At 37.3% G+C, this 16,313-nt stretch overlaps 2 protein-coding genes across 4 annotated transcripts; both read right to left on the bottom strand.

Annotated features, from left to right (window-relative positions):
• Positions 1-56: 56 nt before the first annotated feature.
• Positions 57-2,153, bottom strand: LOC132119642 (uncharacterized). The gene is made up of 4 exons (XM_059529827.1): positions 2,066-2,153; positions 1,253-1,573; positions 574-677; positions 57-485 (listed from the first exon to the last, which is right to left on the bottom strand). The coding sequence occupies exons 1-4, from the start codon at positions 2,139-2,141 to the stop codon at positions 288-290; spliced, it is 699 nt and encodes a 232-aa protein (XP_059385810.1). The 5' UTR covers positions 2,142-2,153; the 3' UTR covers positions 57-287.
• A 5,927-nt stretch (positions 2,154-8,080) lies between these two features.
• znf207a (zinc finger protein 207, a) lies at positions 8,081-15,416 on the bottom strand. 3 transcript variants are annotated; one of them, XM_059557073.1, is made up of 12 exons: positions 15,265-15,416; positions 14,521-14,647; positions 13,718-13,856; positions 13,357-13,533; positions 13,197-13,272; positions 13,023-13,093; positions 12,777-12,922; positions 11,400-11,480; positions 10,416-10,637; positions 9,960-10,116; positions 8,594-8,778; positions 8,081-8,406 (listed from the first exon to the last, which is right to left on the bottom strand). In XM_059557073.1, exons 1-11 carry the CDS (start codon positions 15,303-15,305, stop codon positions 8,618-8,620), a joined length of 1,398 nt encoding a protein of 465 aa, XP_059413056.1. In that variant the 5' UTR covers positions 15,306-15,416; the 3' UTR covers positions 8,081-8,406; positions 8,594-8,617. The 3 variants fall into 3 exon arrangements, with proteins under 3 accessions (XP_059413056.1, XP_059413055.1, XP_059413057.1); XM_059557072.1 differs by having other exon boundaries at positions 8,081-8,778; XM_059557074.1 differs by lacking the exon at positions 11,400-11,480 and having other exon boundaries at positions 8,081-8,778.
• Positions 15,417-16,313: the final 897 nt, after the last annotated feature.

The raw sequence follows: 16,313 nt of genomic DNA, 5'->3' as shown, positions 1-16,313 counted from the left end.
TTATCTAAAATTATTCTTCTAAAACAAAAGGGTTAAAGAAAGATTGGAAAATGCAGTTTTAAGGAAGAACAACAACTATTTATTGTTATAATTATAGCAATTATGTTATTTATTATGGCATTTATTAACTGAGGCAACAGAACATTTATTTTTTTAAATATATTTGCCATTTATCCAAAAAAGGGAAAAGGAAAGATCAAATGAATATATATATATATGTTATAGATTTTATCATGCCCGTGGAAATGTATATATTTCAGTAACATATTTCACAGTTAAGCTGATTTTTATGACTCTTTTTCCTGATGCTGTTCCACATTTGTCCGTTTGGGGGATCTGTAGAGGTCCTCCAGCATGGCTGATGTTTCTGGGGCTGGTGGACAGATCCAGTGACTGTTTGCTCTGCTTCTTTTTCCTTTCACACTTGACATGTCTTCGTAAATTGGAGCTGTGGTGTGACTCTCTGGCTCAGCATATGGCTTTTTCTGCGGATGAGTATTTTCACATTAGGAATGACACAGCATTGCTTGCATGTTAAATGAAGTATTCAGCTGTGTTGTTGGGGAACCTTACATAATGTGTCACAAAGAGAGCGATGGCCGAGAGTAGGAGCAGACTCACTCCTACGGTGATGGAATAGATGAGCAGAGAATACCTCCTACAGGAACACAACTCACCTGAAACAAACAGAACATCAGGTCAGATGTGGGCTTATTGTTCCATTGCTACTGCCAAAAATATATAAGGGGTCATAAGAAGGCATGTTGTCATCATTTACTCATTCTCATTTTGTTCCAAACCTGTGTGAGATTCTTCCTTACATTGAATATAAAAGAAGATATTTTGAAAATGCAGGTAATACCCATTGACCTCCAATAGTAGTTTATTTTATTTGTTCAGTCAATGGGGACCAACAACTGTTTGGGTCTTCAAAATATCTTTTGTTGTGTTCAACGTGAGAAAGAAACTCACACAGATTCGGAATGACATGAGGGCGAGTAAATGATGACGGTTTTCATTTTTGGCTGAACTATTCCTTTGAATGTTGTTTCACCTGATGGTGTCAACGTGATATCGATAATATCACTGAAAGTGTAGGCTATTTACTACACCATCTATTCTGCCTCCGCCTCACAGTCAGAGTGTGGTGAATCAGACATAACTGAAGATCTAGAAGGTGTATACATTGTGACACTGCATTTATTTTACTGTTATCTGAATGTACCCCTACTGTATCAACGCATTGACCAACCTGCCGCTTTCACCAGCAGAAAGAGAGTTGTGTTCACCGAGAGCGGATTTGATGGATCTCCCGAGAAATCGCAGACATAAAGCCCCGTGTCTGTGGCTCTTAAATGTGAAAGAGTCAGAGTAACTGTGCGTAAATTCAGCTGTCCGGGGATATTGATTCGTCCCTCAGCCTCAGCTCTCACGACTTCTTCATCTTCAGAGTAGTTGAGCACACTTTCTGAAGGAGCGATCCTTCGCCTCAGAGGTTCACTGGCTTCTGCGACACAATCCATGTCCAGCGGTTCACCCTCCAGCCTTCGGGCGTTATGAACAGCTTCAGACGCTGTCGTTAAGAATAAAATAAAGAGATCACGTATCGTCGCATGAAATATGTTGAACTGGTTTTCCTTAATTTGTGCATTGTTGGCCTTATATAATGTCTTTATTATTCAGTTCAATACAGGGAAAATACATGGGTTCACTGATGGACTGAAATGGCATTTTGTTAACACGTGTCATGAGAATAACTTGAAATGGTCACATGCTATTAAGTATTTAATCTTATTGTAGGCCTACTTTTCTCCTATCTAACACTGTAAACGCTGCTTTGACCAACTGTATTGTATAAAGAACTAGCCTATAAATAAAAATGACGTCGTTTATTTAGCTATGAATTCTTCAGGTCTGTTCAAATAAAATTGAATTGAGACACCAGAGACAATGACTTGGATTGTTCAGATTCTGGCTTATTTTTTCCCCCCTTAGTAAATTGATCTGATATTAATACAGCATAAACACAAAACATTCCCACAGCGTCCACTTCAGTGTGACTTACCTAAAGTCTGCTCCAATAAAACCCAGAGGAATAAGCAGGCTCTCATGGTGCGCTTATTTTTAAATAGCCAAGACATGGCCACATCTCTCCTCAAATCGTTGCTTGTGCTGCACTTTCCATCATAAGCCTTTTCATCTCCACACAGACCTCCACCCAATCCACAGGAAGTTCAGCAGACATGTCCGTTTTTGTGTCTAGCGCTTAGTAATAAAATAGAAAGTCTCTCTCTCTATATATATATAACGTTACAGTTGCAATCAAAATTATTCAACCCCTCAGAGACTGTAGTACTTTACAAATACAAGCTTTTCTGAAGATCCAGGATAAAATAAAAATTGCATCTATAACAGTTCACTGGCATATTAAAAGTGATATTGTCAATATATAATGTCATATTTTTGAGTTATAAGATTTTTTTATAATACTGCTATGTCATAATTATTCAACCCCTAATCAACATTGCTGTTTTTAAATCACTTATTTGCATGGTGGGGAATAAAACGGTCTCAAAACACAATTCTTTAGAAACTCTATTAAAAACAGAATTAGCTTGAGCTGTTACATATACATACAGTTAGCCTATGCATGTGTTGAAGTTGAGTAGCAAAAATGTCAACAGAGATCTCACAAAAGCTAAAGAGAATAAATATTGTATTACTTTAGAAAGGCTAAAGGCTATATGAAGATTTCCAAGACATTAAAAGTTCCTAGAGACACAGCTCTCAGCCTTATTCCTTAGCTTAAAGTGTGTTTTACCAGAAAACCTTTGAGGGTGTTGAAGAGAAAGCACAATATCATAAAATGTTTAATCAAAGCAACTGAGAAAAACCTCCAATATACAGCTAAAGACTTGCAAGATGACCCGATGAAAGGAGGAAAACCATTTCAATGCAGTGTAAGAAGAACACTAGACAAACATGGCCTTCATGTTGAGACATCATGCAGAATACTGTAGAGGGAAGTGGAAATCATGACTGTATGAAGGATATCATGGATTCTTTGAAGTATCAGGCCAATTTTACAAGTATTGTGATGCCTTTGGTGCAAAGACTGAAGCTGATGATCAATGGACTTTCCTGCAGGTTCAGTCATCCCAAAGTACACATCCAAATCTACAACTGCTTGGTTCAGGGATCAGTCAAAGAATGTACTGGAGTGACCTGTTCAGTCTCCAGGCTTAATTCTCATTTCAAATATCTGGTTGAATTTAAAGAAGATAATGACGTTCAGCATAAATGTTTCCGAATTTGTGTGTGTGTGTGATTTATCACCAAATATACAATATATACAAAGAATACAGGGGTCATTTGGATTTATCTCCGCTTTTATTATTTTTAAACAGGTCAAAAAGGAAAGGTAACTTAGTGCTGCACTATACTGCAATGAAAAAAAAACACTTAAAACAATAGACAGATCTTCGGTCACTTCAAATTCTGAACCAACTCAAAGAGAACAGGGACTACTGATTCACATACAAGCCGTAACTTACCAGGGGCCTGTTTCACAAAGGAGGTTAAGTGAAAACTCTGAGTATGTTAACCCTGAAATGAGGGAAACTAGGTTTTCCGTTTCAGAATGGGAGGTTTTTCAAACTCGAGAAAGCGGGTAAGTCAAGCCCATTTCTGAAAGAGAGCTAACTTATACTCGGAGTCAGTTACCATAGTAACTTACTCTATAAACCTGGTCAGGAGCACTTTTTCTTCCATAAACCCAGAGTTTCTTTTGGTCTCCTCACCCTTTTTAAACACTTCATTGATGCACGCTGGAAAAATTATCTTCTTACTAAGTGTCCCCCCAAAACTAGCTTGTAACGTGATTGATTGGGTTAGAGTCCGGCTTTTGCCGACCTCGTTCTTCTCACTTTTTCCATCACGTCACATTAGAATTTATTTTCAATAAAAATTAACAAAATGTTCTAAAAGTGGAAGTGCCTAACGAGTGTTTAATAATTATGCAACTATTTATAATTGTAATAAATATAATAATTTACAATCTGTTATTATTGCATCTTGTTAATGTATAACTATAGTGAGGTGCAAATGGGCCTAGTATGTATCTGCCAGTATAAAGGATAACTAGCATCTAATTATTATTTACACTTAGCCTGTTGCAAAGAACTGCTACTTTTACATGGTAAATAGAATATATCACAATTTTCACTGTACATTTTTTTCTGTAAATAGCATCTAGAGCTACTTGCACTTAGCCTACCGTAAAAAGGATCTATCGCGAAGTATGTTAATTCCCCTAAGTGTAAAATGCACTTAAAATATTATTAATAATATTATTTTATTAATTTTTTTTGCCCATGAGATACCGTAAAATGATTAGTTATTAGTTCATTAATCTAACGTTCTGCCAGTTTTCACCTTTGATATAATAACATTGATAAGAATTACATTTGTATCAAGTCTGAAGTATGCAGACGGCTTTTTGGTGGGAGCTGTTGCCATGGTGAATCGTAATATCAGCGCTCCATTGATAATGGCTTTTTATAGATGTGGTGCACACGCTTAACTCAGAGTCAGTCAATGTAGATTTGATTAAACCAACTCATTTTAGCTGTTCTGTAACCAAAAACTCAAGAGTTTCCCATCTCAGGGTAAGTCAACTCAGAGTTCAAGTTTAAACTCAGAGTTGGTTGAACCTCCTTAGTGAAAGGGGCCCCAGGCAAAGAACTAATGCCTCCTATCTCTACCCAGCAACAGCAGGTAAATACAGATTTACAAATCCAGAATACTTATACTTGCTCAGTCTCACCTGTAAACGGGGTCCTGGATTACATTTTCATTTAAAATCAAGAGTGAATGAATAGTAGCAGTTGGGCAGATTAAAGAAACGGAACCACAAACTATTCACAGAAAGTACTTTACCAAACACAAACCATCCGATTCATATGGTCAGCTAGATGCTAAATTACACCTTGGAGCAGTTCTATGGATTGATATCCATGCCAAACTGTGAACAGAAATCCATCAAATACACCATTAACGTCAATAAACATGCAAACCTTCTCCAACACCAGTCGAAGAGCTTATTAAACAAAATCACACATTGCTCCCCAGTGCTACTGCGTCATTTCTTCTTATGAAGCTTTTATAATGTATCAAAAGCACACTATATACACACACACATATAATATCTTAAAGGTCCTGTTTTTCGCGCTTTTTTGAAGCTTTGATTGTGTTTACAGTGTGCAATATAACATGTTCATGTTTCGCGTGTATAAAAAAAAAAAAAAGAAAAAAACCCGGTATTTTTCTGTATTTTATCTGTATACCGCTGTTTTCACTGTCATAAAACGGGCTGATGACTTCCTTGTTCTATAAAGTCCCTCCTTCAGAAATACGTAACGAGTTGTGATTGTGCCAGCGGTTCCTGTGTTGTGATTCGACAGCAGCGGAGCGCACGCAGCCCTCCTGGAAATGCAATTTGGACAAGTTTTGAGAGGCAAGTGGGCAGGAGCATGTGCTGGAGATGTACTTATAATCACAGGTGCGTTTTTACTGACAAGATGCGCATGAAAATCGCATTTGATTTTTTTTTTGCACAGCCCTAACTTCTAGTTAATAAAGCATTGCCCTTTGTGTAATAAGTTACAGAAACTGTTAAACGCACCAACTTAAATAATAAAATACACTTACCGGTTGTGGTCCATTAACAACGCCTTCTCCAGACAAAGAGGGAACTGCTCCATCTTTCAAGAATAATCTTTGTGTTAATCCGGCATTAAACTGATTGAGATTGAGGAAGCTGTCCTCCGCAAATGTGCTGCACATAGTTTTACATGTGGATTATAATTTTCGGGAACCGAGTTAAACATAAATTGTAACCATTAATCTCCAAGTACAGCGTCCCTGGGAAGCCCAAACAAAGATGACTGGACTCCGAGATGAAAATAACAGCGTTTCGACGATTTGGTGACAAACACAAACGCTGCTCTTCCTCTTCTCCGTCGGAGCACAACAAGACCACGCCCCCTTTTTGTGTATTCATGTGGGCGGAGGTTAGTCAAAAAACTATTTTTGTGACGTCATTACTGCAGGAACTAGAGGGATGTAATTCAAACGGGTCGGTTTTTTTTAGGCGAATTCTGTGAAATAAAATATCTCGCTTGGCATTGAACTTTGAGCTTTAGAATTTTACAGATATTATTTATACTCTAACAACAACATTACACACTAACTAAAGTTTAAAACATGGGATCACGAAGAACGGGACCTTTAATACATTAATACTCTGGATTTTCAACAATGCGCATGGAAAGAATCTGAGGCACACTAAACAATTTCATCTCATCTTTCAGTTTGTAAATAAATATGACTATTTGAATGTGATTCTTGTGGGAGAGTTTAAAACCTCAGCTCCGTGTAACTGCACAAATACAGCTGGTTAGCACACAAATAAATATATATATATACATATACACACACACACATACACATATGTGCTATAGCACGTTTATGAGCAAGGTCATTTTCTAATTTGCATAACTGCTTTCATTGTAATTACTGCATGTGCATTTCCCCTGGGTTTCTTACAAACTGAGAGAGGAGACAGAATCCTAGTCTGTGCTAATCAACAGCATGCCATAAATGTGGTTGAAAACAACTCAACAGATCACTTTAATAAACACTTCTGTTCAAAAGATTGAGGCTGGTAAGATTTTTTTAATCATACTGAAAGTCGTCTCATACTCACTAAGACTGTATTTACTTCCTAATACAGTAATAACAGCAATACTGTCAAATATCATTATCATTATCAATTTAAAACAACTTTTCTATATGCACACGTTAAAATGTCATTTATTCCTGTGATGCAAAGCTGAATGTTTAGCATCACTACTCCAGTCTTCACTGTCACACAATCAGAAATCATTCTAATACTCTGATTTGATGCTCAATTACTATTATGTATATTGAAAACAGTAATGCTGCTTAATAACTGTGAAAATGGTAAGTTTTTGTCCAGGATTCCTTGAACAGGCAAAAAAAAAAAAAAGCATTTTTATACAGAAATCTTGTAACAATTTGATTTACGGTCACTTTTGATCAATTCAGTGCAACATTACAAACCTTACTGACCTCAAACTTTTGAAGCATGTGTATCTATTTTTAACATGTTAGCTAAAAATATGAGTTAGTTAAGAGAACTCTCCTGATATTAATAAACCCGGGGGGCATCACCAAACTTGCTCCAAGTTTGGGGACATTTGTATCCAACAGCCAATCGGCTGTGAGGCCCCCTGAATACAGAGAGGAAAGAGAGAAAATATGAGACTTGCCTCAGCCTGTGCAGAGCAACACTGAGACTCTGCCTCAGCCAGTCCCATGGCATTGCTACAAGGAGAAGAGAAATCCTCAGTTTAGGACAACAACCACAGTGAACTACAGTCACCTTCTTACCTGCCTCTTCCTGAAAACCACAAGTAATGAGCCGAGCCTGGACATAAAGGATTCTCAGGTTCCCAAGGGTTATTTCACTCTCTCAAGACTGTGATTTTCAGGAAACTGCTATCTCAATGGTTGTTTTTCTTTTCGTCTAACAGCCATATGTCCTTGCATAAGCAGCTGAAAATTTAAAGGGGTCTTATACATGTCCACTATGTTATTTTTTTTTGTTTATTCCATGATCATTTATTATCGTCTCACTTTCGGTTGCAGCACAAACTCTTATTTTCTTAGTTTATCTGTTGTTCAATGACATCAGAAGTTGTGAGATGTTATGACGGTCTTTTTGGACTGAGGAGGATGTTTTGCGTTGTAACAGTAACATCGAGTTGACATGATGGTACTAGACTCATTTATCTCAAAAGATGGAGGAAAACTTGATTCCGCATGATTTGACCCCTTTAAATCCAAACTTTAATATGAAAGGAAATGCAAATGCTTCAGTTTCCCTCTCACCCACAAACACTGCAATCACACAGCTTTCATACAAATAAACATTTCTAGCATTTGTAGTACAAACCTTGTGAGGTTGTCCTTTACTTGCTAATGAAAAAAACAGCCGTTAGATTTCAATAGTTTATTACAATGAACAGTGGAACAGTACAGATAGCATTCACAGGAGTCTTTTTTTATTGGCCCTACAGAGAGGACACTGTAAATGTGGACAGGCAGACACAGAAAACTCAATCCAACAGTGACAGCTATCTGAAGCCCTCACCAAGCAACGCTGGGGACGGGACGTCCAACAGCACCTATGGGTGCTGCGAAGGCTTCACACTTTTAGTACAGTAATAGTATATTTACAGTGACTTGCCTTGTTAAAGGTGCTGTACGAAACTCCAGCCGCTTCAAATTAATACGAACCATATTTACTACACTTCTAAAAACCTAAACAAAACATGAGAGAAAAGCCAGACTGTATGATCTGCAACAAAGGGTAGGTCTAAATAATAATCAAATGTCCCATGCGCTACACAGTTTGATTACTCCATCTCCTCATTGCAAGAGGGCTTACGGTTACTGATCTGGATTGTAAAGCACGCCACTAGATGGCAAAATGGTTGAATCAGCAAACCTAATGAGGACCAGTGGTGACGCTTCAGTATCGGCCTCCAGGAGACATTACAGGAGGTCTCATGCCTAAGGCGGGCCGGGGGGGAGCGGCCTGGTAGGAAGGGACCATGGGTGGGGCTTGCCCATAAGGAGGCATTCCTCCTGGGACGTACCCAGGCACCCCCTGCGGCGGAGCACCATACGGCCCTACATGAGAGGAAATAGATTAGCTGCATTTGAAACTGATGTTTTTATCTTACGCTGCTATTCTTCATTAATATACACTACTGTTCAAAAGTTGGTTGGTAAGACAGTTTCATTATCTTTGAAAGACAGGAGTCTCTTCTGCTCATCAAAGCTGCGTTATTTGATCAAAAATATAGCAACAACAGTAATACTGTGAAATATTAGTGTATTTTAGTATATTTTAAAATGTAATTTATTTCTGTGATGCAGAGCTGAATTTTCAGCTTTATTAATCCAGTCTTCAGTGTCACATGATCCTTCAGAAACAGTGTTCAATTTGACAGCAAAATGACATTTAGATTTACTCATTTTAGCCATCTGAATTGTTTTAGCTTTGGTGTAGTTTTGATCGGTATAATACAATTTAAGTCGACTAAATGTAAAGGGCTTAGTTAAACTGTAATGCATTATACATTTTTTTATTTCTGTTTTGGTTATTGTAGTACATCAGGCTAAGCTAAAGCTCAAACTAAATTAAATAAGCTTTAAATACTCTTTTTTTTAATGTTTACACAGTGGAGTGTACAGTAGTAGGCTGCTCATTCAAGTTCAGATGAGGGAAATAAAACATGTATTCAACTAACAATCATCTTCACTCACTTCACTCACTTTCACTCACATCTAAAATATTACCATATAAACATCATATAGCAAACATTGTCATAATTCATCAATATTAGTTCATAAGCAATTGCTAGGCATAAATGTGCGCTATTCATTGATTACAACCTGCACTGAAGCAGTCTGAAGCATTGCTTACTTATGACAAAAATAATTTGGCAAACAAAATTAACACTGTTACGAAATCATTATGCTATTCTGATTTGCTGCTCAAGAAACATTTATGTTGAAAACAGTTGTGCTGTTTAATGTTTGAATGGAAACAGTCTTTTTTCAGGATTCTTTGATGAATAGAAAGTTCAATCGAACAGCATTTATTTGAAATGAAAATCCTTTCTAATGTCAGTGCATTTACTCTCACCTTTGTTATTGCATCAATATAATTGCTTCCTTGCGCAAGGAAATTGTTAAAAATCTCACTGCCCCCAAATATGTAAACAGTAGCGTAATAAGACTTTTCCTCTCTTATTTGAAACACAGGGGGCATTCCAAAAGTCTGAAAGCCCTCAAATGCACCTTACCTTGCATGGGATGCCTAACACCTGGCTGCTGTGCAGGAATGCCCTGCTGATGGGGCAACACGCCCCCCATCGGTGCAACCGGTGGGGAAGTCACATGGGCCTGTCCTGCGCTGGGGACTTTACACTGGTAGTGAGGCAGCTGTGCTCGCAACTCCTCCTGTAAAACACACAACGCAAATCACACAAGCTGGTAAGACATAAATACGGGCTTTTTTTCCTTGCTTTATTTGTACTGTGGATCAAAAGATTTTGTGTCGTCAGTGTGATCTAGTGTTGTTTTAGTGGCACTGACTTTCAATATATGGAAAAAAGCATTATTCAAATTTATGTTCCGCAAAAGAAAAGTCACAGCTTTGGAACAAGACAGTCTGGAATAATCAAATAGGTGTTTTATCAAACGAAAGCAGTTATTTTTGCAAAGGGTAAAGATCCAAGAACAGAAACATGTTGACTTACCAGTGATATATCTTCATCAGGGTGGATCAACTTACTGGTTGCACTGGTGGTGGTGAGGGTGGCAGGCTTACTTGTGACTGGGGTGCCCGGTTTGGCCACAGTGCTGCTGGAGTTGGCCGCAGCAGTGGCGGAGGACTGGGTGTAAGCTGGGAATGTGGGTTTGGGAGCAGCAGAAGGTGGTGCAGAGGAGCTCACCGCTACACCAGAACCAGCCTGCTGGACCTGCAGAGACAGACCCATTAGACACACTCAGTGATTCAACTCAATCTGGCCAGTGTACCACTTGATTGATGTTTTGTTATTTACTTTATATACAAATAAAGAACAGACAAGTTTTCAGGCAAAAATTTGAAATGCACTACCATATATATATACGGTAGGACTCAGTTACTGACCAATATTAAATATTGAATCATGCATACTTATTATTACCAGTGCTGTCCAATACTTAAAGTCAACATTTAAAAACACTAATACTTTCATAACACTATATTACATAGAGTACATTCTAATACAGTTCTGTAAATTCACATGTAGCATTACAAACTATTGATTTCAGTTATTAGCTTTTTTTTTTTTTTTTACAGCTTGGAATCAGCCATAACGTTCAGTCTGGTCAGAATTATAATTTTAACATCAGTGCATCCCCAACAAAGCTAGATTTGTTAGGCTTTAGGTGGATCATGATAAAGTGTCCAAATACTTTTTTTGGGGTCTACATACATAGACAACGTGATTATGAAGGTAGATTTTACACTACTACAAACCAGAAGAGAGAGAAACAGACGTTTACTTTTAATAAGATAACGGAGCAGTCTGTCATTTCTCAGCCTCAAATGAAATCAATCTCTTTTGAAGCATTACAAACGTCCTCTAGAAAAAAGTCAAATATTCTAAGAGGCAGTCTGAGGTCTGTCTGCTGTTACATGCCATCAATAGTTTTATGAAGCAGCTCTTTCACCGAGTCAGCAAGCTACTGCATACTTGGGACAGCGGTTTAGAGGATGCTGACAAACTGTCCAGACTGGAGGAGCCTGAGCTTGTGCTTGGAGCTCGAGTCCCCATCTGCAGTATGAAGAGAGAGCACATAATAAAGACCCTGGACAGGACTGCTGCCCACCAAAACTATCAACAACACACTTTACACTCAGTTTGTTTAAAACTGTTTAAAAAAGGTTTTTTTTTAATGGATCCTCGAGTGTTAAAAGTTCATCCATTAATACAGCCCACAATTCAGTTTTCACAAGCTGGTTTCACTGGTCTCATAGGTCTTCAGAGGTTTTGAACTACTGGTCCAGTCAGGATAGTAGTTCAATTTTGATTTATTCTGCCAACATTTTCATTGGTCCAACATAAACAATCAATTTTATTTTTAAAATATAAATAAAGTAACACTTCATATATGCATCAGAAATTCAATTTTTTTTAAATGAATACACTTATGAGAAACCAAAGGCTAATCTCTGGTGAGAACACAGCACTTCACTAGCAGCTCTCAGATCATTTGAACTTAAAATCTCTGTATTAAGAGCACATCTGCAAACCTGAAAGCATCACTGTCAGTGGCATGACGTGACAACAATGGGTTTCTTTACATGCATTAATTATCATCAATCTAATTTCTGATTCTGAATGTTCTTTTTATTTGAACACTAACGTTTTCAATCTGCTACTTACATTTCCATTCACATGTGCATTTATGCATCAAAAGACAAAACTTGCTTTGCTATAATGTCACCACTGTGAGTATGCTTTTTACACTGAGTAAAAGCTGATAAATATGTCAGTAGAGCTTAGCTTTAGCAGATATTTAGTAAATATTCTCCTCTATTGACGAGTTCATAATACATAAATTTACACATTCATAACAGAGATCTTATTATGCAAGGGTTCTGGTGAACATACACATAATGGCACTTATGCATTCAGGTATTTTGAATCTGTGTGAGGACACGGTCTTATTCAAACATTTACACACAATTTTTTTTTAGATTTCAGGTCTTCACTGGACTTCACTACTCTCTACTCTCTCTTCCTAACCAAATAATTAAAGTTTAGAGAACAAAAATCTTATAACAAAGAAAAATACTGTTTGGCAAGAGTCTAATCAGTCCCTGAATATGATGTAATAAGAAATATAAACCATTTAAATTTACTTCTGTTGCCTTTCAAAATATATATTTTATGAAGTTGTAAATCCAACAACAAATATACATTTCAGTCTTTCTATTTCACAGTGTAACATTGAACTCAATGTGATGCTTGCCATTTCTTTGTTATCTGTGATATTTACTAGCAAATTCTTAGTGGCAAAAAGTTAATATACCAAGTATACCAATGTGCAGACAAGGGGCTTCATACCTGTCCTGCGCTGGGAAACAGTGGCTTGGAGACACTTGGCTGTGGCATGGGCACTGTTGTGGCAGGCACAGCCGGCCGGGTGCTGGAAGGAGGGGCCTGAGCCATGTGGGGTATGCCAGGGTGATGTCCCATGGGAGGAGGTATTCCTGAGCAAAACAATGACACAATTATGATCCAATATTAAAGAAAGATAAGTAAATAAATATGGGTCTCATATACATGTAATGAGAAGGAAGGTTCCTGTACCTGGTGGCATGCCTGGCATCATTGGGGGCATTCCATGGGCAGGTGGCATCATTCCTCTCATTTGCATCATGCTATTAGTTCAAAACAACAGGAAGGACATTTTTAAATGCAAAAAGCGTGGATTAATCACAAAACATTAATAGATAAAACTATTCCAATTCTATTAACTTTTACCCTGGAGGCATCCCGGGCATGACAGGAGGCATCCCTGGCATCATAGGGGGGATCCCAGGCATCATTGGGGGCATTCCTTTAAGAGAAACCATTTAAGAGACACATAATAAATATACTATGCATCTTAATTGGGGTGGTTTTGTATTATTAGAAAGCACACCTGAGTAACTTCCAGGTGGCATCCCTGGCGCTGGGACAGGGGTCATTCCTGGCTGGGTCATAGGGGCATAGGCTGCCTGAGGCTGTACGGGTGTTGCTGGCTGCTGGAAAGATGGACCAGCCTCTTCTTCATCATCATCTTCATCGGACTCATCTTGCTGTTTTTTCTTCTGATTATCTGTTTCCAAAAAAAGGAGAATATAGTAACTATGGGTTTACCTGGGCTAAAAAAAGAACAGGGCTGCATTTCCCAAAAGCATCGTAAGTTGATCGTAGTTTGAATGGGTCTACGATATACTTAAACTTACGATGCTTTTGGGAAACGCAGCCCAGATGAGTAAATAAGAATTTAAATGTTCTACCCTGTGTTTTTTGTTCAAGCACACGTCTCCTCTCCTCCATGTCTTTCTCTGGAATACCCTCCATTCCATAAATCTCCAGCTCTATGTCAATCCTTCCCGGTATTGCATTAGGAACACCATCAATGGTTTCTTTGTGAACCTTAAATAAATCAAACAAAAACATATTTGAACATATACACATACATACATTATATATCTATCCTGCTTTGTCTCAACTGTTCAAGCTGCTGGTGGTGTAATGGTGTGGGGGATATTTTCTTGGCACAATTTGGGCCCTTAGTACCAAACTGAGCATCGTTTAAACACCACAGCCTTCCTGAGTTTTGTTGCTGACCATGACTACAGTGTACCCATCTTCTGATGGCTACTTCCAGCAGGATAATGCACCATGTCACAAAGCTCAGATCATCTCAGACTGGTTTCTTGAACATGACAATGAGTTCACTTTACTCAAATGGCCTCCACAGTCATCAGATCTCAATCCAATAGAGCAGCTTTGAGAGAGAGATTCACATCATGGATGTGCAGCCGACAAATCTGAGGCAACTGCATGATGCTGTCATGTCAATATGGACCAAAATCTCTGAGGAATGTTTCCAACACCAGGTTGAATCAATGCCATGGAGAATTAAGGCAGTTCTGAAGGCAAAAGGGGGTCTAACCCGGTAATAGCAAGGTGTACCTAATAAAGTGGCCAGTGAGTATGCGTGTGTGTATATATATATATATATATACATACATAAATACATACATGCATGCATGTGCGTGCACACACACACACAGTACATAAAATAACTACATACCTGCATACAGTGGATCGCAAGACCAGGACCAGTATATAACTTCTTGTGACATATATGACACTTAAAGTGCTTGGCCTTCTGATGTTGAATGAGAATCTTCTCATCATCAAAATCCCTGTTGCAGTACCTGAGTTTGCAGTTAAAGTCATATAAACAAGAAAAAAATCATAACAAAACACCAAGAACAGCAGAAGGGATAGAAATCAACAACACTGTCAGCATAAAGATGCGTAAACCTTAAAACTAGTTTTTACACATTTCTTGCACTATTATACCCTAGTTAGGTGGTTCTCAACGCCCCGTAGTTTTACAATTATTATTCTGTATTCAAAAACGACATTGGGAATCCTGGTTCTGCAAAGAAAAAGAAACCGTTGTTAAGGAGGTGAATTATTGAGTGAAAACTTTATTTTTAGTATTTTTTTTTACTGGATATTTCAATGTTAAATGCTATTTTGTTAGTGGATGCGTGAAGCTAATCCACATATATAGAGAAACAATAAAATAATTTTCACTTAAATCGGATTCATTAAGTAGGTCTGGTCTTCGCGAGCGTTCTAACAGAACACACTTTCGAATGCTTCTATGACGTACAGAGAGGCAGCTCAGTGTGTTGAGACACGCGGCCTTCATATCACAGAAACAATACGTTAGCTATTCGAAAACAGGAAGTGGGCCAATCCCTACTAATAAACTATTCGAAAAATATTAAACAACGCTACAATCGCTTTTAAAGAAGGATACCAACACCAGGGCTTCAACTGCTTCTTCTTTTTTCTCCCCATGATTTATTTACCAGCCTTTTCCGCGCACACCACACGGACGTCTACCAAAACATTAGCAGAACTAAAATGGAGTAAAAAGGACATGACGACGGCTTTTTCCACGCACTGACAGCGCATCACAAGGAATACCGCCACCAACTGGACAGGAGGTGCACAACTTGGAATCTGGATGGTGTTTAAACAATAGCAATAGTCAAAAAAAAAAAATAATAATAATATTATATATATATATATATATATATATATATATATATATATATATATATATATATATATATATATATATATATATACATCCTTATTTCAGTCATTCTTCATTTAAAATTCTGCATAACTGCACACTACCCTTATTTCACTTTCCTCCTAATCACATCACCCTTTAACAAAATAGGATATAAAACATGAATATATAGTTATGAGTTGACCTCACCATTGTTTATTGCATTATTTCATCAGTGTTATCTGATTTAATAGCTATTTGATTGTATTGACATCATCTGAAAACAAATATTGATTCAGATAATCAGTCAAATATGAGTAAACTTTTATTTTATTTTGTGAGACCTACATTTTAACTTTAAAGCTCATAATGTTTAATGCTTTATTAAAAACAAGCCTGATTTGAGAAAAACAGTAAGATAAATGGAACATATATATTGGCAACCCAAGATTTAAAGAATTCAGTTTTTATCATTAATAACCTTAAATTTATTTATTCTCTGTCATACTTAAAGAAAGCATTGCCTCAATAAAAACAGCATGCACATCTTATAAAGTGAATACAGCATGTCAAGGCACACTACTCTCAATGCAATGCATTCAAGCAAAAAAATAAAATAAAATAAAAAGTAAATGCAGTTCCAAAATAAAATTTTCAGAGGTAATTATTTTTCTAAGATAAATGCATATCTCAAATAACAACATTCAAACAGTATTTATACCTAAAATCATATTTCATATTTAAAATTATGTTTTAAAAAAACATAATCTGCATTAGATGCAACTAAC

This window comes from Carassius carassius, chromosome 1 (assembly GCF_963082965.1).
Source record: "Carassius carassius chromosome 1, fCarCar2.1, whole genome shotgun sequence".
Lineage (NCBI taxonomy): Eukaryota > Metazoa > Chordata > Actinopteri > Cypriniformes > Cyprinidae > Carassius > Carassius carassius.
The sequence above is the reverse complement of the archived record's forward strand: the minus strand, read 5'-3'. Positions and strand labels throughout refer to the sequence as shown.

Coding starts and splice junctions, on each gene's coding strand:
- znf207a (XM_059557072.1), bottom strand. CDS start 15,305: ATGGGGAGAAAAAAGAAGAAGCAGTTGAAGCCCTGGTGTTG. Junction 14,648..15,264: donor CAGTTGAAGCCCTGGTGTTG/GTATCCTTCTTT, acceptor CTGCAAACTCAG/GTACTGCAACAGGGATTTTG. Junction 10,117..10,415: donor CTGATGAAGATATATCACTG/GTAAGTCAACAT, acceptor TGTGTTTTACAG/GAGGAGTTGCGAGCACAGCT.
- LOC132119642 (XM_059529827.1), bottom strand. CDS start 2,141: ATGTCTTGGCTATTTAAAAATAAGCGCACCATGAGAGCCTGCTTATTC. Junction 1,574..2,065: donor TTTATTGGAGCAGACTTTAG/GTAAGTCACACT, acceptor TCTTAACGACAG/CGTCTGAAGCTGTTCATAAC. Junction 486..573: donor CTCTCTTTGTGACACATTAT/GTAAGGTTCCCC, acceptor ACTCATCCGCAG/AAAAAGCCATATGCTGAGCC.